General features: G+C 41.9%; 1 protein-coding gene across 3 annotated transcripts in view; it reads left to right on the top strand.

Annotated features, from left to right (window-relative positions):
- MYLK4 (myosin light chain kinase family member 4) overlaps positions 1-26,091 on the top strand; it is a 73,812-nt gene extending 47,721 nt beyond the window's left edge. For 2 of the 3 annotated variants that reach the window (XM_070583965.1, XM_070583966.1), the window contains 11 exons: positions 2,898-2,976; positions 6,489-6,594; positions 9,236-9,329; positions 9,402-9,511; positions 10,419-10,560; positions 13,335-13,405; positions 14,213-14,341; positions 14,984-15,136; positions 17,916-17,994; positions 21,509-21,578; positions 24,262-26,091. In XM_070583965.1, coding sequence (XP_070440066.1) covers positions 2,898-2,976; positions 6,489-6,594; positions 9,236-9,329; positions 9,402-9,511; positions 10,419-10,560; positions 13,335-13,405; positions 14,213-14,341; positions 14,984-15,136; positions 17,916-17,994; positions 21,509-21,553 — 1,008 coding nt within the window. In that variant the 3' untranslated portion in view covers positions 21,554-21,578; positions 24,262-26,091. Of the gene's footprint in view, positions 1-2,897; positions 2,977-6,488; positions 6,595-9,235; positions 9,330-9,401; positions 9,512-10,418; positions 10,561-13,334; positions 13,406-14,212; positions 14,342-14,983; positions 15,137-17,915; positions 17,995-21,505; positions 21,579-24,261 lie in introns of all 3 variants that reach the window. The other variant, XM_070583964.1, reaches the window with a different exon arrangement.
- Positions 26,092-26,633: the final 542 nt, after the last annotated feature.

Below are 26,633 nucleotides of genomic sequence, written 5' to 3'. Positions count from 1 at the left end.
GAGGGCAGAGAGCAGAACTGTGCACTGAATACTTGGACATTTGGGCCAAGACTCTTTCTTCCTTACGCCATTCTAAATTCACTGATGTATTATTATAAAAGGCATGGATAAATGGTCCCAAAAGGAACCCATGTGCAAATATCTAAGTATTTATTCAGCGAATGAATAAGTGAGTGAGTTTGCTTGAAATGAAGCCTTTGTGCTCGTCTTGGTCATTGGCATGAATTCAGCAGAGGAAACAATCTCTGACATGATTTTGATCCCTAAGCAGAGGGTGAGGGGAATCCTTTCAGGAACATCATGCTTAACAGCACTGTCCTGTCCTCTTTAATCAGTAGAAAATATATTCCTTTTTAGACAACAAACTAGATGTTTCTACAGACTTGTGCTTTCTATTTTAGCAACTTCTGCCCATAACTTGGAAGCACAAAGTAAAAACTCTTCATATTGAAGTTGCTGTCCAGAAACAGAAAAGGAGAAATGCAAATTGTTTTTTGGAAACTCTTTAGTTCAAAGTTCCTCTAGATGTCAGTATTGCATAGGGAAATGAAAATACAATACCCTGTGGCAATGAATAAAGACCTTCCTACATTATTGAAATGCTGAAACATATGTGATATACAATTGGTGAAGAAAAAATCAGCCTCATTAGGAAGCTAGTTTCTCATATTCCTCAGGATCGATGCTTCTCCTGTTGGTCAAGTCAGACTCCTGTACCCAAAGAATGTTGGCACAGCTGGTGGACATTTGCCACTGACACGCAGATGGCTTTAGAGGCTAATGCCGATTGATCAGCATTCCACGGAGTCTTACAACCAAATTCTCAATTTTACATATTTTGATGGACTGAAATTGCCTGACACGCATCAGTTTTCATTTTCCACCTATGGTTTCACCATCATTTTCATGCCATCAGAGTAAATCCAGAAGCATAATGCCTATCCACCAGGAGTTTTAATGTCAAAAGAGAAATGTTGAAAGATAAAGTTATAAAATACGTTAAATATAATTTCTTAAACTATTTTATTTGACTAATTTGAACATACGCTTTCAAAATTTCTTTTAAATTCTCTCTTGCCTTCTTTCCATGTTAATTCTAATCTTTTGACCAATAAATAGTTATTTCTTCACTCTACTATATGCTTTCATTTTATGCCCTTCTCTCTTAATCTTCTTTCTTTATCTACTCCAGTTGCCGGCTATGTGGTAGGAATTCAATAAATACTAACAATTAATGTTGTCTATAATCTTCTATTTCTTTTCTCAGAGTGACAGTACAGTGTAGTAGTTAGGAGCACAGACTGAAGTAGACATTTGAGTTAGAATCCTGGTTATACCACTTCTGAACTATAAAACCCTAGGAAATTACTCAACTTCAACATAAAATGGAGCTAATAGTGTCTAACCCAAAGCGTTGCTGTAAGGAGCAACTGAGTTAATAATGTAACGTGCTTAGAAAATTGCCTTGTCATGGTCAGTGCTGAGTATATATTACCCACCAATATTCATCATCATTGCTGTCTCATCACCACCACCATCATTACACGGTCATCATCATTAGCACCATCATAACCATCATCATCGTCATCACTGTGTCCCAGTCTCCGGGCCAAGCACCAGGAATTCAAAGATGAACCAGCCTTCTTGCTCACTTGAGGTACATAATCTAGTGGGAAATTGAGAGGAAAAAAAGATTAGTAAAGTGTTGCAAGGGAGACCAAGTTTGGGGGTACGTGCTGAGGGTTGTGCAAGCATAGAAGAGGGAGCAACTGTCTCTGTTTGAGGACGCAGAAGGACACTCTCCCTGCAGATGGAAAAGTATGCATATACCATTCCTGAACTTGCGCTTAAAAGAGAGAGGAAGTTACAAACTCCAAAGCTTTAATCTAATTTAGTTTTCCACAGATTTACTAAACATGACTCCGTGTTCCAAGTCCCTGGCCGGAAACTGGAAATGCTCTGAACCTATGGGACTGGCCTTCAGACTGTTTAGAAGCACATTTGCAATGTGTCTTGCTATCTATGAGCGGCACTTACATGGTATTTCATGCTTGCAAGTCACCCTAGGGCAAATTTTGCTCTTTCCAAAGACAAAAAGACCGATTCTTGGGACATCTGTACAACTTCATTACTCTACAATGAATAACTTCAGAATTTGTGATGATTTGGGTGGATTGGGCTAATGTTTACCTTTTATGTGGTATTTAAAAAGGGTTTGATGTGCTAATTCAAAGAAGCCAGGACTGTGACAAGAATGTTTATCTGCTTAGGAAAAGGGCCATCTGTTCTAAGCAATGTGAAAGCTCCATTCATAAAAGCTTACCTCAGTCTCCTACCTTCTGGTTTACAAAACCCACTCGTGTATATTCTCTCACTTTTATTCGATTTGTATGTGAACCATATCTAGACAATACAAACAGCAATCAAGGGTCACATACACATTACCAATATTCTTTACTCTGTTCATGAAGATGAACAAATGTAGATGGTTCTACAAACCATGCCCGAGTTTTACAGAATTTCTTTAAAATAGTGAGTTCATTTGTTTTCAAATATTGCAGTTTATACAGGGTTTCATTAATTCAGATTGCTCCTCCCTCTAAATTACTATTAATTTTTGTGTTTTTTCTGTGTTTGAATCATGTAATACCCTGGTTCTCAATCTGGGGCAATTATGCCCCCAGAGAACATTTAGCAATTTTGGGACACGTTTTTGGATGTTACAACTGGGAGAGGGAACGCTATTGACAGCTGGGGGACAGAGATGCTGCTAAAGATCCTGTAATGCACAGCACAGCCATCGCAGCAAAGGATCATCCAGCCCCGAGGGTCAGCAGTGCTGAGGTTGAGAAACCCTCTGTTTTATGTAACCTCAATTGTCAATTGTATATTCACAGGCTAAGGAGAAGGTGCGGTCACACCCCAGCCAGAAGGAAACGGCATCTGTCAAAGGCAAAAGGACGTCAGCCCTTGCAGGTAACATCTTCAGAAGACTAGAGATTTGTGGGTAAAGACAGCTCAGCCATAAAGTCCTGTCGTTGTTGTTCTCGTTCAGAGGAGATGACACATTCATGAAGCCCTGTGTCGGGAGAAGAGCTGGAAGGACACCTTTATTTGATTGGGGCTTTGGTTCCCACTAGTGTACAAACTAGAAAATCTTTGGGAACCCAATTGTCAGTCCGTTGGTGGTGTTCACGTCTACTTTGCTTTCCAAAGCTTATTTCTGTTGATAAAGAGAAACCTGAATAGAGATACCATTTTGTGAAGCCAAAATTATACTGATCACGTGTGTCTTCCATTAAAATATTTTGTGTCCTATGGTGGCTTTTAGAGAGATCTTCCCAGAAGAATCAGCCCTCCTCTGAGAAAGAAAAAGTTAATAAACTCAACAAGAAAAATGACGAGAAGACCAGTGCCTCTCTGGGTCAGAGAACTTTTGCTACCTTTCGTACAGAAAGACCACAAGACGAGGTAGAAGATTTTTCTCTAAGAAATTCCATAGAGCCAAGAGAAAATATAGAGGAAAGAGACATTTCATGCACAGAGAGACTGAACAGACAAGAAAATAATAGTGCTGGAGATGATAAGTACGCTACTGTGGATAAAAAGGAACACCTATGTTTAAAGGAGAGAAAAATGGGCTTCATTCCAAGGAAGAAACTGGTGAAAGTGAAGCTAAGAGAAAAGGAGGATCAGCAATTGTGAACGAAACAGTGTTGGACAAGTGTTCACATAGAAAGCAATAAGTTGATAAAACTAATGGGGATCAATTCTATGAAAGGTAGTGTTTAAAGCATTACACCTCTACAGCTGAGGATTTTCATAGACCTGTGTGCCACTGCAGTTGAAGGCCATATGCAAAGGATAACTGAAGCGAGTTTTTAAAGCAATGGTTTAGAAACCAGTTTCCCAGGTTGTGTGGATTTCTTGGCCATGTTTTCTTGCCATTATTTTTTCTCCCTGCCTGTGACGTTTTCAGGCTAAATTTTATTGTTTTCTGTCTTCCAGCAACTGATAGACAAAGAAAATGATTATTAGGACTCATGTCTATTAGTAGTTTTTAAAGATCAAGAAGAAGCTCTTATTTTAGCATTATAAAGCACATCCTTCCTAACAAGAATTGAATAATCATCAGATTTATTTGTAAGTTAAAAACCTAATTCTTAAAAAGTTTACCTACCTTATTATACGTGATAAATTTGCTATTTTCTCCAAAATCTTGTGAGGATTGAGTAACAAGTAGATTATTGAATGACTCTCCCTCAACTGCAAAGTTTCACGTATAAATTCACGTCATTATGTAGCCAATTAAAATTAATTACTCTACATTACGATGAGCTACAGAATGTATTTGGAACAAAGAGTATCTAAACATCCATCTGGGGTCTTTTTTAGGGACTTAAGATATAATTCTTATTTCATTTTTTCATAATGTATATGAAATTTAATCATGGAGAAGTCTGATTTTCCAGGAACTAGATATATACATTAATGTTTACTCAGAAAGTCCATCTCTGGGAAGCTGTGCTTACCACGGTCAGGAGCTGCTGAGCAACTCCAATTAGGGCGAGTCTCTCCCCAGTTAGGCTCCTGTCGCTGCTGTTAATAATCAGGGGGACCGTTGCTTCTTTTATTATGCTTTAATTTAGTCATTTCTCTCTTCTACGTTAAAGGAAGTGAAAAATGAAGATCGAATTAGGTATTCATAAAGTGACTGCTTTTGTAAGGGGTCAGCGGAAGGTCGGGGTGGCGGCGAGGCCGCCGGGAGAGCCTCTGGGATTCTGGTTCTCTCTGCCTGTTCTCGTGCTGCTTAGCCTTGACGAGGAAGCATACTGCCCCATTTCATCCGCAAACACTGACATCGCCAGCTCTCCGTCACAAGCTTATGTCCCTTCACCAAAACAGCATTTTGGGGAACCTTTAGTTCTAAGAAATTTGATTATCTGAAAGTTTTGTCCCTGAAACTTTGAGAGCTGCAGCTGGATTTTATTTTCCAGTTGTATCATTGGCGCAAAAGCCATTTCTGCATCACGAATCCCGGGAAACTCGGGGATAGGACCCATTTCCCAGAAGTCTGAACCCACAGAGCATGCTGGCAGCAGCACGCGGGGAGGGACTGAGGCGCGCGCCATCAGGGAGCATGAGAGAAAGAGCGGGCGCCGCGCGGGGCGAAGGACCCGGACGGGACGCGCCGGCCCAGGGCGCCTGCGAGGCGAAGCCCTGGGGGCCGCTGGAGCTGCGAGCGCCACGCGCCAAGACCTGGTGACCCCGTTGCGTAGGGAGTGGCTTTTGTTTCAGCCTCTGAAAGCTTCTTAACCTTTTCCAGCAAGCATTTCCAGCTAAATTTCACGTAGCCTAACAGCCTGAAGGAGACCTAACGCCATATTGACGCCGTTTTGTATGTCGCACAATCACTCTCTCTTTTTTTTTTGGTCTGAAGTGATGAATGCCACCAAGAGAATTCTTCCATAACTTCTCTATTTTTCAGCATATTTATGTGAGAGGTGACTGTCCATATCATACCAGACTCCTGGAGATTTATATTATCTGAATTTTTAAAAACATTAACTCTCGTCAGAGAGCCTAGCACCAGAAAAGTGCTCAAGAAATACATGTTGTGCACACTTTTGAAAGCAAAGTTCTCCTCTCCTGACCTCCCTTCTATCCTTTGTACCCATGTAAGAAGCCGCGTGTAGCAGATGCTTAAATAATGAATAAATGGGGAAGTGAATAGGTTCATGGCAAGCAAATGTTAACAGCAGCAATCATGGAAAAGTGAAAAGAATACTGGAAGAATATTATTGAGTAATTGTGTATTTTAGAACTGATCCTGAGGTAGACTAGAGTTTAAACACTTAGGCTGGAAGGTGGAAAGTGGGAGAAATTTGAGAGCTGTAGAATATATACTTAGCCAGTTTGACTGGGTGTTTTATTTCCAGCCAGCCGGGAAAAATTCATCTTTGTGCCTTAAATGTGTCTTAAATAAAGCCTAAAATATTTTGGAAAGTAATATATAATAATATCAAACCTTTCAATGACGTGAAGAAACTTTTTATTATTCTGTTTCCTCTCTGCTTTAATTAAAATAATGAACTATATGAGTGGTGCTTTTTAAAAAATAGGTCAAGCAATTTCTCATGTTTGAATTTAAATGGTCTCAGGCTTGGAAGTATTACCTGTTTGGACTGTATCGGGATTGGAGATTTTTCAACTAGTTTAGCATTTCTAAAAGTTGTCCTGAATGATGGTATGACCTGTCGTTTTGTGGTCCTGACATTCTTTCTCAAAGATGTCAGGTGTCACCTTCATGAACCGCAGATCATAGCATGAAATGAAAATTTATATTCCCTGGGTCATTAGGAATAAAACAGATGCCCCATTATATTTTAATATTAAATAAGCAATTTTTACTCTGAGGCCCAAAGCTTGGGACCAGAAAGAGGTCTGACTGCTTAACAGAAGGCCCTTCTTTTCCTCCCACCTTCTAGATGATGGCCCGGCTCCTTCTGCCCCATTTCATCACCGTATTGTGACAGCCAAACAAGCAGCAGTCAACAGTTTTTATACTGTGAGCAGAACTGAAATTTTAGGAGGGTAAGTAATGTTCACTTGTAATAATCTTTCAACAAAAGAAGAGAGATTTCAAAGACAGGGATCCTAAGGACTTCATAAATATTTGCCAGGCTCAACTTGAAAACCAGAAACACCATAAATAAACATTTTAAGGGATTTTAACCATTTCTGAAAATTGTCACTGATGCCAGAAAGGTTGATGTGGTGACAGTGACTAAACTTCACATTTATTATCTGCTGTACTTTGCGTGTTGTAACGTCTGAAAGTGAGAGAAACCCCGTGTGAGTCACCAGAAGTTTTAGAAGCTGCGTAAAGCTTAAACACTGAGAAACAAAATGTAGACATGAGCGAACACTGCGTATTTTTTGCTGGATATGTTAAATCCCTGTTGGTTTTCCATTTATATTGTTAGTGCATTGATTACGTTCCTCACTGAAGAACCTATCTGAAGCACATCCGCATGCTCACTGTCTCGCTGAGGCAGGAAGAGTGAAGACCGCCAGGGACCGAGTTCTTTGTTGGGGGATCTTCTTTCCTCTTCTCCTTCAGTCACAGTCTCCGTAAGATGTCTTGTAATTTAAAGCCTAAATTGTAAAGTTTACTTGCTATCAGCATATCTATAGATAATAGGAAGAGGAAAGCAGAAAATTTATACAAATATATACAAAACTACCTTACCAACACATGCAAAATATGCACACAACTATAGTGCGTGTTTCTGAAGTTGGTCATTGTGTAGTTGATATTTGTAAAGTCCTTTCTTCCTCTTCCTGTTCCGTATTTCTTTTGCCCTTTGCCACCTGAACTTCTTCCTCCTCAACCAGCTAACCGTAGAGAACTCCCCTTGAGACTGGGGGGATGGGTTGAAGGAGAAATGGAAATTCCAAAACATGAATAGGTGCCGTGGGAGTCTGTAGTATTACTATAAATAAATAGCAGCTTCTTTGTGTCTTCAGGGACTTCAGTGGCAAGCCAGTGACTGTTTCTCTAAAGGAAAATAGTTATTTGCAGAAGAGGCTTTGAAACAATCCTTAGGACTTGTGCTGTTTCTGGGGGTTTGTCAGTGCCTCCTTAAGAACTTCCATTATGTCCCTTCAGGACCATTGCATCTTCTCAGTTGTATTGCTGTCTGGACCAGCTGCTGGTCATCTTCTGTTCTGGGCTCCACTCAAAACTGGCAGCCATCACTCACTCAGTGAATAAGTTAGAGGAGCACAATCAAATGTGCATTGTTGCCTTTAAATGCAAAGGGATCATCCAGTGTGTACCTCCTTTTTCGTAGTCGGAGATTCAAGATGCAGCAAATTGTCTTTCACTTTTAGCAGAGATGTTGCAACACGTCAAGGAGCAGTGTATCCTGAAAACCTTGCCTGTGGTGGCAGGCCCTGAATTTTCCTGGAGTTCACCTCCCATCCTGTGGCCTCTAGGGTATATATAATTCCTACTTGTCATGTTCAGTTAGCATGAGGTTATCAGTATGGTGGACCAGCAGGAATCCTGTGAGACGGCTTAAACATTTAAGACCCTTGCAGAATAAATCACGCCGGAGAGACAGTTGAGGTCGCCTTGAAGTCAAACAGTGATGTGGCTCTGCTGCTGGGCCAGGCAGTTCTGGGGCCGTTGCTAATTAAGAGAAGAAAGCTTTTTTTAAAATCAGCAGCTGCGTATGCGGTGCCCGGGGCTGTGCTCCTGGGCTCCAGTAAAGAGACTACACCTGCACTGGTGGTTGGGGTTGAAGTCACCACTTGGCTGTGTTTGCAGTAGTGTCATTCTCCAAGACCCATCTGCTTCTGCACAGGGCGTGTGGCTGAGCTGAGTGGCATGTGGTGGTGGTCACCACTCTGCGTCTGTCACTTGTCTCACCTCTGCAGTCCTCCAGGAATGTGGGGGGGCCTTAGGTTCCCAATTTTGTTCCAGAAGCTTCCCTTTCTCTCCTGCTGTGATAGCCACCACTGCACAGACAGGGGCCTGTGTTCTCCCTATTTTGCTAAATCAGGAGTCAAAGCAAGCAAGTCAAATTTAAAACCTGTTCATGAGTGTGCGTTTCCGTATGTGATTACATATGTAAGAAGCTGTCTTACAAAGTTTATGTAAATTTATCCAACTAAACTGCCAAAATATCTCATAGGTGACTATGTAATGTGCATTTTTTATTGTGTGTGTCTGTATGCAATATCGTCATTACTTCTTACTTATTTATATGCAGTTTCCAAAAACAATTTGATGTGCTTGACCCACAACAATTGTTTGTATACTTTCGAAGTCTAGCTTATTACATTTGTATGTATTCAGAGATTCTACTTTTTCTATAATAGAAGTTCTCAAATTTTAGAGTGTGAATCACATATGACTCACCCATGGAACATGGTGGAAATGCAGATTCTGGGGCCTCACCATGGATTCCTGCCTCACTATGTCTGGGGTAGGGCCAGAAACACGTATTCCTAATAACTTCCCAGGTGATTCTGATGCCAGTGACCCACAGACCACACCTTGACACTGTTCTGGAAGTTTATTGGCTGTAGAAGATACACTAATAGGTTTGCTCCTTCAGACTCAGAAAGAGAAATGCCCAAGGCAACTGCACGGTCCTCTTGGCAGGGCTGAGGCGGCCCTGTTGGGAGAGAACCTCACACTGCACCACCTCCTTTTCTTCGGCAGGGGGCGCTTTGGCCAGGTTCATAAATGTGAAGAGAAAGCAACAGGTCTGAAGCTGGCGGCCAAGATCATCAAGACCAGAGGCGTGAAGGATAAGGTAAAGGCCGTGTGATATGGATTTCTCCTTGCCGTCATCTTCTCAGCACTAAATGCCTCTCTTTCTTCTCAGGACGAAGTGAAAAACGAGATCAATGTCATGAACCAGCTGGATCACGTGAACCTCATTCAGCTCTACGATGCCTTTGAGTCTAACAATGACATTGTCCTGGTCATGGAGTAGTATGTGTTCCCTCCTGCCCCGCTTCTGCTCCCCTGCAAACCTGCACACTCACATCCAGAGCGTCCCACAGCACCAGTGACCACAGCTGCAGCTCGGTCCCACCTCAGAGCTGCCTAGATCTACCCTTGGTGCATCACTGATTCTGACTCGTGTGTGTCAGACGGTTGTGTCGGTTTCAGAATGGAAATTACTTAGGAATAGACATCTCCGTACAAGCTTTTATTGATAAGAAGTAGAATGGCAACCTAGACCTATCTCTGTATCTAAGCTACACTGTCAAAAATCCAGCTTAAATATTATTTTGATTAATCTGGAGGAAAGTGATTTTTGAACTACATTTCACTTTCAACCTAATTGCTAATACATAGTTGATGTTAAACCTAAGAATTAAGGGTAAGAAGTGTCCATTTAAAATCACCTTTATAAAAATTTAATGTGTTTATTTAGAAAGTGAGTAGTTCTAACTAACACTGAATCAGAGTTGTGATTCAGTTCATTCCCCCCCACCCCCACCCCACCCATTTGGGGCTTTACTTATCATTGTGCAATACAGAATTTGGGATAATAAAATATTTAGCATCAGCCACATAGAAACACTTTATCACTGAAATAAGTCTGAGGAGACCTTGCCTCCCCACCCTGCCTTCTTAGAGTCCTCTTTATGTCCATGTATGTTAGAAAATGGAAGATGTGGACTTGCTCCAGAGCTGCAGCCACTGGACGACACTTTCCATTCGTGAAATTGCTGGTGGCTAAAATAAGGGCCTTCAACATAAGAGCCATCTCACCGAGATAGGCAGAGAAATAACTGTGCACACATCTGCTCGAAGAGTTAGAGGAGCTTCAACACCAAGCTGCTACAAGAAAGCCACATGTTCATTGAGGAATCCCCCTCTCCCCCTGCAGTGTGGATGGCGGGGAGCTGTTCGACCGCGTCATTGATGATAGTTATAGTCTGACTGAGCTGGACACCATCCTGTTCATCAGGCAGATATGTGAGGGGATAAGGCACATGCATCAGATGTACATCCTCCACTTGGACCTGAAGGTAGAGTGTGTTGATATTCTATGAAATGTCCACCCTTCCCAGCTCTCCGTCGTGTGGAGGGTGGGCCGTGTCAGACACTGCACACCAGCTCAGGATATTTATCCTGCCACTAGGTACATATTCAGGAATTAATAAAGCTTGCATTCTTAGCTTCCTCTCCCCATTCCTAACTTCTGTCACCCCCGACACTTGCTTGTCTCCATCTTTAGGGACTACTATTCAGATACTTGTATCTTGCCTGTGTTGAAAGAATCCACGGGGGAGATGGTTTCTCTAAAAGTTTAGAATTAAAACCATCCCCACCACCACCCTGGTTGTGTCCCCGCTCATTGTGAGGCTAAGTAGGTGGAGGATTTTAGCTATCACAGACCTCCTTAGTAGTAGCCAAACTTTACAGCTCTTCAAGAATCCCCAGCACGCTCCGAGAATCTTTCAGGAAGCTCTGGGTTTCAGGGATTTGTTTTCTATGAGCATACTAGAGCACTGAGGAAAAACCTGTGGCAGAATGGGTTACAGGGCTGCCAGAAAGGGGATGCTAAAATGTTAAGGAACAGAGAAGGGTTGTGGGGGTGGGGCTGGGCACCAAGCTGGAAATGGTGGAAAGCCTCTGTGAACTGCGGGAGCCAAGCTGCCTTCTTTTCTGCTCTTATTTAATGACCCTTCCCTTCTGATCTCTCTCCCATTATGAAGTCCCTCGAATTGGACTGTACGTAGTCCTAGTTTCAACCAAGGGAAGATCCAGGCCCAATAACTCTGACCAGCTCTAATATTAGGGCTGAGTATCATAAAGTGCATTTTCGTGTGTGGCTCAGTCATTTTTTCATTTCCCTGTTTGCACAGCCTGACAATGAGATAAAATATATATTCTATGTAACATACCACCTATTGGAAGTCATCAGGGATTGTAGAGCTAAATAAATTTAACTTCCTTAAATAGGTTTCCATGGGCCTCTCTTCCTAATTACATGGCGTCCCTCACTGTCTTGATTTATGTGCATTGAGTCTCCCATTCACAGGGCAGGAGGAAGTGGTATATAAAATGACGATGTCAGAGGTTAAAAATTGTTGACAAAGCCCTTGGCTATGAGCTGAGTTTGATAATGTGTATTTTCGCGGAGCATTTTCATTGAGCGTAGATATTCTACAGATATCCCTAAAGGGATTTGATTGGCAACTGGAACTAGGACCTGACCTATCGTAAGTCAAACAACTCCATATGTGGCTTCATAATGTTGATTGAGAACTTGCAATGGGCGCTTTTAGTTATGGCTTGGATGTAAAGACAATAGTAAAGGCAACAGCTGGATGGGTCATTAAGGACCACTCAGCCCTTTCAGAAAGCTCCTCGGAAAGAAAAGGCCAAAAATATTGAGAGTACTTGTCACTAGATAGAGGTGACTATAGGTGACTTGAAAATGGTCTTTATATTTTTCTGTGTTTTCCAAATCTTACTCATGAATATGCTTTAATTTCATAATTAGAAAAAATTAACTTTTTGAAGTGTTCTCAAAGCTGTTTCTTTACATTCTGCAAATTTTTATGTCATAGTATTCTTTGACGGTTGGACAGCTTTATACATGATCAGTTATTAAACATGAAACTGAATGTTCTTATATAGAATTCACTTCTCTATAAATAGCTTTTACTCATGGACATCTGTTTCAGAGATATTTTGGAAAAGGGCTTCAAAAGACATTATGACCAACCAAATGGACTATTGAATATTGATAAGGAGACACTACATGATTTTGCAAAGTGTTCCTGAGTTTCTGATTTCATCTGAACCTCTTTTCCACACAGACAGCAGGGGAGGAGCACCCAGGATCCCCGCTAAAGGATGGGACCTGGGTTCCTGGGGATTCAGAGACTCAGCTAGTAATGCCCGCCAGCTCTCTGGGAAGAGTTGGGGCGAGAACTTGAGAGCTCCAGGCAGTTCTTTGAAAACTTTCTCTCTCTTTTATGGATGACGTTGGCTTTTAATCAAATCAAATCCCTTATTTTTCCCAGGCCTCAGTTTACTGTCCTAACAAATGGCGGTCCACGTGTAAGACGCTGTCGATGCAGAGTCGCAGCGCCACTGTCTACGTCTCTCCCTCTTCACCCCAAGACTGTCAGACTGGCAGGGTAGAGTCTTACCAGAGTCAAACTCCAAGGGGACACTTAGTCAAGGGTTTTAGGCATTGAGACCAAACTCAGCAAAACTGGAATTACTGAGAATGAAGAATGAACAGGGCGAAAAGCCTTCCTTTTACATATGACTTTCCCATAGGCCAAGCGCAAAGGGAAAATCTGGAGGTCAGGAACGTTCACATTATATTGCATATTCGGTGTGGCTGTTTAAATGAATCAGGCCATTTCTCTTGGAACTCATAAATCCTTGGGAAAAATATTCCTCCAAGAAGGGGAAATTCATACTTAATAATTTTAGGGGGCAGATGTCAAGTCCGAGACGGCCTCCACCAGTCCATTTGGAAAGCACTGAAAAGCCTCCTTTTCTTTCTTCCCTCAAGGAGGCCTCTGCCTGAACTCACGAATTATGGTAAACTGCAGAAGCAGGGAGACGGACCGGCAGGGTAATGCAGGGTTGGCAGGGTACCCACAACCTCATCCACCACATAATTAAAGGAGAAAATACCCACACAGACAAGCCAGCCCCAAAGTGAAAGGCCTGATATGTTTTTCCTGAGCATCGCTGTATTTTTAGTTGTGGTTCAAGGACAATTTGAGTGAATGATGGTTGTTTTCATTGCTAATGTGTCTCTTTCTCTTGGCAGCCTGAGAATATCCTGTGTGTGAATCGGGATGCTAAACAAATAAAAATTATTGATTTTGGATTGGCCAGAAGGTATGTCTGTTCGGACATAGGTGTATGAAGGAGGTTGGGAGCATGATAGCTTCTCTTTCTTTGCAAAGATAAATTTGATATACCCCTTGGTTTCATACCTTCATCTAGAATTAACTTAACACAAATTATGTTCAGCCTTACCTTGCTGACTTTGGGATTTGAATGTTTAGAAGTTTCTAAGTACGTGCAAGAAAAAATATGTAAAATTAAAACCCAATACAGTGAAGTTATTAAATTTGAAGATGTTAATTTAGAATTTATAGCAGTTTGTTGTAGTCTTTTAAATTTCTTCCACTTGTAAAGAGAAGATTTACTTTAAAAAAAATTAGAAGTGTAAACAAGATTGCCAATTGTGCTGGCACTTACAGGCTTCTTAAGGGAACAAAGAGTTTGCATGGACTTCAGCACATCAACGATGAAACAAAATGGATGTTGTAAATTATTGCATTTCATTTATTCATTAATATGGGCTGATTCAAGCCATCTCCCTGTTAAGGACTGTGTCAGTTTTCCTTTTGTCGTATTCCATAATTCAGCTGTTCTAATTATTCTGAGTGGCTTTTCCCACAACTGTTTCAGATTATCAAGGTTTTATAGTATGAATTATGATCCCTAAAACTCCTGGAACTTCTCTACAAGTTTGTGACACTAGCTCTTAAATAGGTGATTTCCTTTAAAGTCTGTTTATTTTAAATTCATTGTGTGGCTGAAGTTAGTCTGTCTTATGGACTGCATCTTTTCAGTTTCTGTGACTTTTGATTTTTGATTGACACTCTCCATCCCTCCACTTTCTCTCCTAAATTTCAGATACAAACCCAGAGAGAAGCTGAAGGTGAACTTTGGGACTCCAGAATTTCTTGCCCCTGAAGTTGTGAACTATGATTTTGTTTCCTTTCCCACTGACATGTGGAGTGTGGGGGTCATTGCCTATATGCTGTAAGCAGATCTCCGGTCTTTCTGACACACATTCTCAATCCCCGTGCATGTTTTATGAGGTCTTGCTATTTTGAATAAAAGCCGTAATTTAGGTCTTTCAAAAATAAATAACACAGTGCCATATTCAGTTACTTCCTAGGCTCTGTTGAATCCTGTGGGTGAAAGGAGTAAATTCTTTCCCTGCGCATCATCAGAAAAGAAAATGTATGTCTTCTTCACTCGTCACTTTAACTCCTAGTACAGCACCAATGCCTTAAAAATAGTTAGAAACAAACAGAGAGCTAGTGTCCTCATCTCCAAAGTGACTAATGCTAGCCTTACTCCAGAGGTGCTCCTCCTGGTGTTTGCCATCTAAGCGTGTGACAGCACTTGGCTAGCGGTAAAATGCTTTAAAAAAGAAGCTGTACTATTCTTTGAGATTCGTATTTGAGTGTAGCTGCTGCCTTCATTGTTGCAATTGTTTAATTAAGTGTTGGGGTGGTAGAGGTAAGCATTTTCTGGATTGCAATAATATAACATTATGCTTAATTATTGGTTATTTGTCTTCTTTCAGTTTTAAGTGACAGAACTAAAAAAGTAACCTATCTCTAAAGGGTTTGAGGCTGTGTAAAAAATACTCACTCTAGATTCTGTGTCTTACAGACTTAGTGGTTTGTCCCCCTTCCTGGGTGATAATGATGCTGAGACCCTGAACAACATCCTGGCCTGCAGATGGGATTTAGAGGATGAAGAATTTCAGGACATCTCAGAGGAGGGCAGGGAGTTCATCTCCAAGCTTCTGATTAAGGAGAAGAGGTAACCCCAGTTCATTCTACGCTCTGGAAGAAGTAGGCCTGATGGGGAAACAGGATGCCATCAGGGTTATTAGAATTCATGGCAGATAACCACCAAATTCCCTGAATGACATCTGGGATGCTCCTGCAAAGATGTAAATAGAATGAGTCTGAAGCTCTTGACCCAGTTTACTGAGATCACAGACTGCTTTGGTCATGAGGCTTGAAAGGGGCTGCGAAAACTTCCCTCCTGTCTCTTGCAGCTAGGTTCTAGCAGTTAGGGGCTCCTCCTGGGTCCCAGTGGACTCACTCTCAAAATGAAAGGTTTGGGATAAGTTATTTCCATGATCCCTTTAACATCGACAAAGCGCATATGCGGCTCTATGTAGCTGAACACTTTATTACTTCATTTGAGAACCTACTATGGGCCAGATGGAGCCAAGAGCTTTATAGACATTCTCTCTTCTGTCCCCAGTCCAAATCTATGAGGTGGAATGACCATTACTACTTTATGGGTGAGCCTCTGAGTAGTTTGCCATGACCATATGGCTAATAAGTTGCAGAACTGATAACCAAACATAAGTCAACCTTACCCCAAGGCCACACACTTAACCGTTAGATATTATATGGCCTTCTATTTTCTGTCATGCTAAGACCACATTAATTCAAAAATCAGTGGACAAAGAAGAGTAGTATTAAAATGTAGGGCTTTGCATTTTAGAATTATAGGGTGGGGGGGAGTCATTGTGATTGACCTGTCAAACTCACTATTTTAGATGGTTTTATACCTAATACATATAATGGTAGATAGTATTTAAGATTTTCAGAGCCAACAATATTTGCTTTATTGTTTTATTATCTTTCTGGCTTGTAAGTTATTAATAAACCTGACCACAAACCAATAGATAGGAGGGGCACAAGTTGGGGGAGGTAGGGAAACAGTGTGGGGAAGGGGCCCGGCACAGTGCCTGACGCTCCAGCACTGAGTCATTATCTACAGTCTGCCAGGAGTGTGTCTGGAGTGTCGAGAACAAATATATAGAGCCCAGTCCCTGCCTCTTGATCTAAAAGAAGAGAGAGGTATTTTTAAAAAGAAGTGGTACAGTGTGGTTAATGCAAAGATAGACCGTATTGACAAGGGCCAGAGTTGAGTCCTCAAGGGTGAGGAGGATGTGGCCAGGCTGCGGCATGGCTCTGAGAGGAGGGCAATGAACAGGCACTGGTTTTACCTTTAAGGGACAGGCACAACAGCTGATGTTACTATTATTATTGCTTGCACATTACCATATGCCAGGCAGTGATCACACGGACAATGTCAGCTCTATCGAATCTGTGGTGGATGAGAAGTGCGCATTTCCTGAGACCCTGCTTTACAGATACACTTTTTAAATGTGCTGTCTGACTTAATCTCCTTGATAATCCCATGGTGTATGGATATTAGCACCATTATTTTACGGATGAGGAAACTGAGGCCGAGCGCAATGAAGCAGTCAAACAGCTAACTCAGAGCAGAGTCCAAACCGTGCCTGGTGGGCTCCAGCGCCCACGCACTGCCCACGCCTTAGTCTGAGGGCTTCGTTAATACTTCAGGAGCATCAGCCACATATTTGCACAGAGGGACAGCTGGCTAAGTATTCAAGTCAGTACTTGGATGAGACTAAGGCCAATGCCAAATACGACTATCATAGAATAAACTTCTGGAGTACAAAAATAAACTTGAAATTGTATTAGGAATTTAATTATTAGTATGATGTTACTGTTAACTTTTTAACAGTCAGATTTTAAAAGTTGATATCAGAGTATAAGAATAATAATTTTTCGGCACTTTCAGCTATTGAAATGGCTCTGGAGGTCCAATACTGAGAATTTATGATATTAAATGGAATAACACTTCCGACTGAGGTTGGTGAAGGTCGGGAGTTTTTTAAATCATTTTATGTCCTACTAATGGTGATGTCACCAAGTTATTAAATTTTCCTTCATTGACTAAAAACTTATCTCCTCTTGTTATGCTCATATATTTATATCCGATGAAGCAATTTTATTGAAGCACTCCTACAAACTGAAGCTTCCTGACCACGTCAAACGACTTTATTGATATCGTTTCGGAAGCAGACGGTAGACTGTTCACTCACAATTTTTTATTTTGAAAGGTTATTTGGTTTAATGTGATAAACTTTAACACACAAAACAAGCTTACAAAGCTTAAAATTAGAATACACTACAATCCTCAGAATTTTTTCTCATATTTTTAAAAATTGTATAAACATTTATTGGAGCAAAAGAATAGGGTTTTTTGTAAAAGTATCCAGTATCCTTTCTCTCAATACTTACATTAACTCTCCATCTACTTCTCTGTTTCTTTAACTCTTCAAAACTTTTTAATTCAAAAGTTAATGCCTATTGTTGAAAAGGTTTAATACTTCAATTGCTTTTGCAATCATCAAGAATCATTGTGGCATTTTACTCTTATTATAATAATAAATACGTGTTTATTCTTCAGCTGACTGGTAAAAGTTCAATTTATGAAATTACATCAAGAACGGGACCTTATATCTGAAAGTAGATGTTCAGTAATTAACAAGAATGTTGGATCATTTGTCCCGCTTGTCTTACCAACGTTGTTATCCTGGTCGGCCTGATAGTAACCTGTGACCGTCAACAATTCCAGAGAAGATAGAATTGCTCGTGAATTTGACTTTCAGCTATCCGCAAAGGCGGTGGCCGGAGTCGTGGTGGAAGGGCCGATTCAGGCCTCGTTTGGTGTGTCCTCACTAATAACCTCCTGAACTTCCCTTTAGTTGGAGAATAAGTGCGAGTGAAGCTCTCAAGCACCCCTGGTTGTCCGACCACAAGCTCCACTCCAGACTCAGCACACAGGTAACAAGGCTGGTTGTTTCTCCTCTTCTTTTCTGGTCGATCTCCAGTGTTTGGTGATCAGATGCTCGAGGCATCTTAGCCTTAAGTGAGTTTCTTTCTAATTCCTTTTCTCACGGGCTTCAATTCTTGTGCTAGTGTTAAACTACTTAAAATACTTTTCTTGAGCCATTGGTGTTTTTAAAAGTAAATGCTAATTATGTTGTTTAGTAGAGTATTATTTTCAGCGTAACTATTTATTATGTTTATTATTAAATCATTGTATCCATTATAAAATGAATTACATCACTGTACTATGACATATACTTACGCACACATATGTAGCCTGAGATATAGAAACATATAAAGTTTTGGAAAAATATGCTAATGTACATCAAGATAAACAGGCCTCCTTAAAACGGAACTCAGAATTTTAATTTCTGTGCTTATTTGGTGTAGTCTGCTCTAGGCACCAATAAACTATAATACTCAACTTGGTCCAGAGAGTAGTGTAAATATATGTGAAGGAGACGCTTCCCAAAGACTAAATAAAGATGAGTGAAGGGCTTGTTGAGAATAATTGAGCCCACATTCTGCACTAACTTTTTCCCGTAAAATCCCTATCTACTCTCATGGCCTTGATTACTGTTTGTGTTTCTACTCCCTTCTCTGTCCCTTTGGCATAAGTTTCCCTCCTAAGCTTCAGATCCATGTATCCACCTGTGTATGGACATTTCCACTGGGATCTTCTCAGTCTTACACGGCACTCATCCCCAAACACCTCACCTCATCCTCAGCTAGCCCCTCAGATGAACGGCCTAAACGAGCCCCCAGGGCATCTTCTTTGTGTCCCCCCTCTCCCTCGATCCTCTCATCTCATGTTTAATTTATCTCCAAGTTCAGTACAATATTTTCCCCAACTGCTTCTGGAATCCGTCTAGTCGTCTCCATCCCCGTGGTTCTTCTGGCTTGGGGCACTCCTTACCAGAATCACCACAATAGCCTCCGTTAGACTATCTCCATCCAAATCACTGTGGCTTATAGAAATAACGCAGAAGCAGATGTGTAACATTGAAGTAACTTTGCTAAGCATTTAGGATGTTCAGTTGGGTAAGATACATATAGAGGCAATATGCAATCCATGCCTTCACGCCCCACTGGGGACAGGTCTGCCGTGAGATGAGTTCAGACAGCTGCTGTATTGCCCTGACGAAGTCTGCGTGTGCTGCACTGTCATTTCCTCCCCGTGCATTCCTCATTCTCCCACTCCCCGGGGTTGTGGAATGGGGCTTTTTCACTGACCAACAAAGCTGGAATGACTATGCTTCAGGTACTAATCTTTTCCACATCCAGTTTTTATTGAAATTAACTTTACTTCTAAATTCAGCATCAGTACTAAGTTTTATTTGTGTCTGAATATACCTTTCCTTGATAATTGGTACTGATGTCAAGTAAAAATAGACTTATTACCTAGTCGGTACCTCACCCAGACTGCATAAACTGCTTATTAGAGTTACCAACCTATTTTGGGCCAATTTTCCACCAATGTATTTTTATCCAAGCTTATTGGTGTCCAAATACACTTTGACATGGTAGGACAATATAGAAACCACAGCAGATAATTAATGACATTATACAGTTTCAAAAGTGTTTAAAAATATTTTTAAAATCATGTAACAACAGCAACAAAAATCACCTTTTTGTTATTCTATCCAACTGCTGGTACCTAAGATGAATAGATATTTCAAAAATAGTGAGGATTTTCTTTTTTAAAAAACAAATTTCACTGTATAAACTTAGTTATCATGAAAGTTATAATTATATGACTCTGTGCCAGGCACTGTTCTAACTGCTTTACAAAAATTAATTCATTTAACCCTCGTACCAACCCTCTGAAACGGGCACTGTTATTATCCTCGTTACATAGATGAGGAAACTGAGGAGAGGGGTTAAGTGCTTGCCAGGATCCCCTCAGGAGCGAGTGATGGAGCCAGCATCCCAGTGTGGGCTCCGGAGTTCGGGCAGAGCTTCACGCTTTGCTCTCCTGCTGGATAATGGGCTCCTGGGCAAAGGAGGCCTGATGACGTCTCCAGAACCATTCACGTACTGTACATTTTTGGTGTTACTGAAAGAAAATATTCAAGCTTAATATATTCTATTTTTCAATTAAATACTGAGACTAAATTTTTCCAGAAAATTCATTTTTGGAATAATCTTGGTTCTGGTATGTTTTATAAAGTCAGAATTTAACTTTATGTTGAAAATTTAACTCTTATCCTAAACTATTTACTCTTAAATCTAAATTCCATATTTTTAAAAGTCATTTATAAACTTTTATTTGTCTCTTTTAATTGTTTCATGCTTAAAAGCACCTCCTGCTTTAGCATGCCTATGATCAGTTACTAAATTTGAGAAGGATTTTTCTTCTTAGAAATTAAGGTTTTGAAGTGCTCTGCCTTCTACAATATGTTCAAGATGACGTGCTGTGGTTCTCAACCTTTCTCTGTCCCCAGCCATCCATACGTAACCCATCTTCCATCAGAAACAGCTCTCAACTAGGGTGGAGCAAAGCATTTCCAAAGCACAAATCGAATAGAACTCAGCAAGCACATACTGCAGACTTAATAAATGCTTTGGGGCCGAAGGAAGGAAAACTGAACAAATATGGCAGTTTCCTTCCTCCCAGAGCTGCGAAGCCCCTTCCCTTTCCTTTCCGTCCCCAGGCTACTACCCCAGCCCACACCCTCCTTCCAGTTTATTGAACTAACAAAATAACCTGTGGGCTGATTTCCAACCTCCAGCCACTCTCTATCTAATTCACGAATCATTGTTCTATTACTTACAACTCTGATCGTATTACTCTCTAATCAAAAAATCTTCAAGTGTCCCCACAGTGCACACCAAGCAAACCCACCAGCAGTGCAGGCCTGCTCCAGGAGATCCCCATCTCGGCTGTCCAGTGCTGTCTCCACTCCTTCTTCCGGATCAGCCCAGATCCTAGTGATTGTCTCAAGCCTAAATGTCACCTCCTTTAAGACAGCTCTTCTCAATCCCCAAACTAGAGGTGCTTTCTCTGTCTTCCTGAGCCTCTCTTATGGCACTTAAATAATTCTTGTCTACTAGACTTGGAAACTTTTGGAAGAAGCAGTTTCTGTGTCTGACTCATCTTTATAGTCACTGCAGCCTAGTTTCAGTCTTGACTCTTGTGCTTTGTCTAAGTGAATGTTTTTGAAGGAAGTTTTGACAAAACACATATGTGTAAAAATTGTGTCACTAGGTGCTAAGCTCTTTGTCCCTGACTGTTAGAGGAAGGGTGGCGATGACAGGAGCATTAGGCGCGGGGGACCCGTGTTTGAGCTGGACTTCGAAGGTGGCTCAGTGTATCTCTCAGAGGGTCGTCAGCCATTAGGCTTCAGGAAAATGCTTGAAGAACGCTTTCTACTCAGTAGCAAGTTATTGACTCAAGTGTTTTCGTAAGTCAAGAACTGTTGAAAAAAGTTCTAATCCTTCCTGAAATGTCTTCTGGTTTTCCTAGAAGAAGAAGAATTGCTGCTCTGACACTCAGGACCGTGTGACCAAATAGCCTACAGAAGGTGCCCGTTTGAAAGGTGGGTCTCAGGGTTTTTCCTGAAGAGATGCTTGTGCAAACCTCGAGAGAGAGGAGCGAGAAAGGAATGGAATGTTGATTGCATACGGGATGCAGGGCAGTGTTTTGGTTGAGAGGAGGCCCCAAAATCAGACTGCTGAGTTTGCACCCTGGCTCTGCCATTTCCTAGCAAAGAAACCTCAGTTTCCTGATTTGGGGGGTGGGGACAGTCTTACTTCCTAAGCTTTTGAGTGGCTCCAATGAGATAAGTCACGCAAAGCCCTGAGAGCAGGGTCTGGCACATAGTAGGTACTCAGTAATTCTCTCAGTAGGTGCCAGTACCTGATCAGAAACTGTTTCTCGTAGTCCTTACAACAACGACGCGATATCAGAGGAAGTAGTATCTTTTTTGTATAGATGGGAAAACCGAGTCTCAGAGACTCAGAGACAAAATAACTCCCCCAAAGCCATACTGCTAGCAAATGGTAGAGCCTCATCCACTCCAGGGCCTCTGAATCGATAGCCCACGTTTGCTTTTCTCCCCTGAGCTGCCTCCTGGTCTTGCTCCACTCTTGGATCCCAAAGAACCACCACTGGATACAAAGTCTCTATCCTGCTTAGAATTTTGTCACAGTTCTTAGGAGAGACTTTGACATGTGAGCCTCTTCTATTATATCAATAAGCTGGCCCAATTTATGCCCTAAAGGGGAAGCCTAAGAAAGTGCACTATTACAGAAGACTTAGAAATCCCAACATTTATGTCCTTGTTGGGGAGCCATGCACCCTCCAGCAAGTCGGCTCCCTAATTTGGGGCAGTAAATCCATGGCTGTTTCTGCAGCTTAACTTTAACTATGTAGGACTCATGACTCGTGAGTCTCCATTCTGCTGCCTGGTCTTAATCTTTTATTCTGATTTGTGTTTATTCTGGTCCTGAGGTTTTTGTTTGTCAATTTATATTCTTGTAAGCTGCCTTGAATCTTTTGAGAAATAAGATAGGGTAGAAATAAATCAGTAAATCTTAATAAAAGTCACAAACCAGCGTTAGGAAAGCCTTGGCCTTTGGTGTAAGGGTCATTTACTTAAGAGTCTATCACTCATCTAGAAGTCTATGAAAAGTCAACAGGAAGGCTTGTGCTTTCTATTTGCAAAGACCATTCCCATTTGTCAAAAATAGCAAGGACATTAAAGTTTTGGGAAGAGCAGAAGGTAGTTTTGTGTTGTGTGACAATGTGGAGAGAGAAAGCCCTCTCTGTGCTCCTGGGCCTGGGGTGCGAGCTCGCTGAGTGCGGCCCGGCCTTGGCAGGGAGTTGTGAGCACCGGAGTCTACAGGCAGCAGGCCTGTTTTTCCTTGTCTCTCCACTCCCTCCTCCTAAAGCAGTTTGGTCCCAGGGTACCACAAACCCCAGGGGTTTGCCACAAACCACCTTCCCACCATGGGCACTGCAGTCACTTTTGAGGCCTGGTGGGAATGAATTCACTGGGTGACTGGAGGCTGCCTTGCAAGGCAGGCCTGCTGCCAGGGTCTGGTGGGGGAAGTATGAGGAGGAAACGGTGGTAGGAGGTGGAGGAGTCTTTCCACACCAAGTTGGCGCTTTGAACCTAACGTGATGGAAAAGAAGGAGTGTCAGCCCAGGCAGTGGCAGCTACGCAGAGGACAAAGACAACAGCACCCAAGCTGGTCATGTTGGCCCCGTTAGACGCCATCTTGTTGGGGTTGCTGCGAGCCTCTCTCTGAACTTGGTCAGGTCTGCCTCCTGATGGTCCCTTAGGCTGGCTGCCTGCCTTTCTGGGACCCCTCCAGACATTCGCCTCGGTCCCGCCACAGGGGAGAAGAGTCATTTCAGGTCCACTTGAGGTGGATGCTTCCTAGTTTACTGTCCTAATTTTTTTTTTTTGTCAGATTAAAATGTAAGCTTAAGACATTAATTCTGAGAGCAGCCTCATTTGAGAAGAATGTGCAAAAAAAAGGAAAAGATCATTCTTCACAATATTTCCTGCCAGGATAAGATGGGGATTTTGGCAAGATCTATCATGAGTAAAACCAATTTTGAGATAATATTGATTTTTAAAATCTGGTGGTTGAAGATTATTCCTGTGGAAAAAGAGCGACTTCCAGGCCCTGTGGATGAGGCATAATCCACAATGTAAATTGAGGCATATAAATCTCCTGCAATTTGTTAGAGGTTTTTTGATGGGTTGAGGAAACACTCTAAAAGTCCACCTGGTGGCATTTCATTTCTTGTTTCTGTTGCATCTTTTGCCAACCTGTGAGACATGATGGAGCACACCTCCTCACATCTGTAGGAATGGTGTAGGACAGCAAGCAGCGTGCGGGCCTGGGGTCAGACATGGTCATAAAGCAAATAGAAACCTCCGCACACGCCATCCACACTCTCCCCTTGATGCTGGGATTGAGCTGACAGAACGGACGGGGTGGCAGCAACTTTGGGAGTTGGCTGTGCTTCAGAGGAAACACAGCGGCCTTGTCCTTCGATATTGCAAATAGTACTAAAATATCTTGCAAAAACTGAAAAAAACCCAACTCTGGTAAGCACCGGGATCCTTCAAGGGGTTTCTTTTTTTCTCTCACATACACACATGTTATAAAAACTCATGTGTGGTTTTCCTAAGGGGCGCAACCAACTAATGACAATTGCAAAAGCACTGCTGAATTAACAAGAGTCATATTTTGTTTGCTTTGCAGGAAAACTGCTGTGGTTGCTGCTGCTTCGAGAAGATTTTTGGAAAAATCAGCAGTTCTGTTGCCTTGACCCCTGTGACGACTGGTGGCCGTAGCCAGAGGAGCAGCCACGCTTGAACTCTGAGCCCCTTGGCCGTGCGCAGAGGGCACCCAGTGCTGCAGCCCTGCCCGCCTGCCCTCATGTCCCCACCCCTATGGTAGTGCCCACTTGGGAAGCCGTTTCCCTGCCATCTTAGGTTGTATTTTCTATTTTTATTTTTGATTTTAGTCACTAGGGCAAGGGATGCATTATTTCTGCTGTTTCTCATATTACTAGAGCAATCATCCTGGAGATTTATTTGGGATTTTAAAACCTGGAGGATGTATTTAGAGGGAGAAAACTGTTTCCAGTCATTAAATTGTGACTTTCAAGTGATTATATCCCCAGAAAACATTCTAAGTGTGGTGCATCCTTCAACACGTCATTTCTCAGACTTTATTATTTTGATTTGGTCTGAAATCAGGTGAATCCAACTGATAAATAATTTGCTTTCTGGAACATAAGCTTTCTTTGAATTCTGAGGCAAGAGGCATCAGCCATTATATCTTCCGTTTATTCTAAACTTTCCTCCAAGCGCATCAGTTTCTTCCACGTAGCTGCTTCTACTTTCAAATGAGTGGCATGCATTTTCACAATGTGGTCCCTCCTCCCTTCTGGTTGAACCTGCATCTGCATGGAACACACTGGTTTTGAGAGGCGGTGCAAGAGGTATCTGTTCATGGTGAGTCTTCAAAATGGCCACCTTTGGAATAATGTTGACAGTCCTGAGAGCTTTCCTCACTGCAGTTGTCAAGAAGAGATGGGTCTGTGTATCCTGAGGAAGGACAATGCTTTGTTTCCAGTGTTCAAGTGATCTGGGAAATAGCACTCAAGTTTCTGGGTAAACTCAAACTTTTGTGAAGACGAGTGATCTCAGCTCCGCAGAGTCTCATGTGGCTCCTGGCTGTGAAGAAAGGGCATTCAGAAGCCGAAGACAAGGGGAGCACCTCTGCTCACTTTTTCTACACGAGAAAGATTTCCAGTTGGAAGTTCCTTCTTGTTCCTGAGGTCGTGTGCCATCTCCTCACAGCTGTTTAATAAGCAAAGGGAGCCCTACTGTATACAGCACAGAAGGGTACAGGGACTCCAAAGAGCGAAACAGCCGCGCCATTTCTTTAAGAAGAGACAAGGCAAAGCCACGCTTAACTCCTGGTACACATCCAAGCTCATCATTCAGCTTCTTAAGCTCTCCTTCATTTTCCATTTCCAAATAACCATTGTGTTGAGATCAGCTTATGATAATGTCTATTTTGGGCTCTGGTTGTCATAATGGTGATGATATGGGGTAAGAATAACGTGGTGGCTGTATGAGTGAAGGCAGATTTGATTTGCACTGGCTTTTCTCCATTATTTCTCACATCCACTTAGTGACTCCTTGCAGCATGGCCACACATAACTATATGTGCAACATCCTTATTCTCTGGGTAAGGTAAAGGAGGAGTAGCAACAGAAGAAAATGTGTAATGTAGTGAAGGCCACATGCCAGCTTAGTGGTCATGCCAGCTGTAAGACTGACTCCTTTCTAGCATTTGCGCTTACACTGTCATGCATTTCTTTTTTCCTTTGGCCTATGCATTTACCCAAGGTTGGTTTCTCCTGTTCCTGTTATGTGACTATGCTTAAAATGTTTAATTTAGTTTTCTTAAAAAAAAAAAAAAAAAAGCCCTGTGACTGCAGTGTCATATTACTGTGCTATCTTTAGCTGATGGTATTCATCGAGTCTAGAAAAATACAAGCCAGTGCATGCATTAATACTACTCAGACCACAGAGAGCTGGCATTCACTCAGATGCTAAATAGGACACAAGGGTTTGATTTGAAACCCCTCGTGGAAGGGCGTGTTCTGTCCTGTGGTGTAGATTCTCTATCAGATTGAGCAGGAGGTCTTTCACATGTGCAGTGTGCATCTAGCTTTGACTCACGTTGGCAAATAAACTTTCCCCAGGCCCGGCCACACATAGAAGGGACAGCGTAGGCCAAATGAAGGAATGATTTCTTTGCCAAATTAATCCACTGATGACCCTGCAGTTAGTGGGTGTGGTTTGTTTTTTCTTTTAGAGGTTTAGAAAGGAGACTCTACTTTAAAAATGGATCTCCTTTGAATTTGTAGTTAAATTTCCACATTTGGATTGGGGAAGCATCCCCAGGCCAGTGGGGTGCCTTTTATATGAGAGTTGGGGATAGTTTGCCTTGCAGAGTTGATTATTGCAGTCTAGAGTTATGGTGAAATGGGAGAATTTGTCTCCTACTCATCCTGTCTCCTCTCTCCTCGCCAATGTGTGGCTGCTCCAGCAGAA

The sequence above is a fragment of the Equus przewalskii genome, chromosome 19, assembly GCF_037783145.1.
Source record: "Equus przewalskii isolate Varuska chromosome 19, EquPr2, whole genome shotgun sequence".
Lineage (NCBI taxonomy): Eukaryota > Metazoa > Chordata > Mammalia > Perissodactyla > Equidae > Equus > Equus przewalskii.
This window is presented reverse-complemented; position numbering and strand designations above follow the sequence as displayed.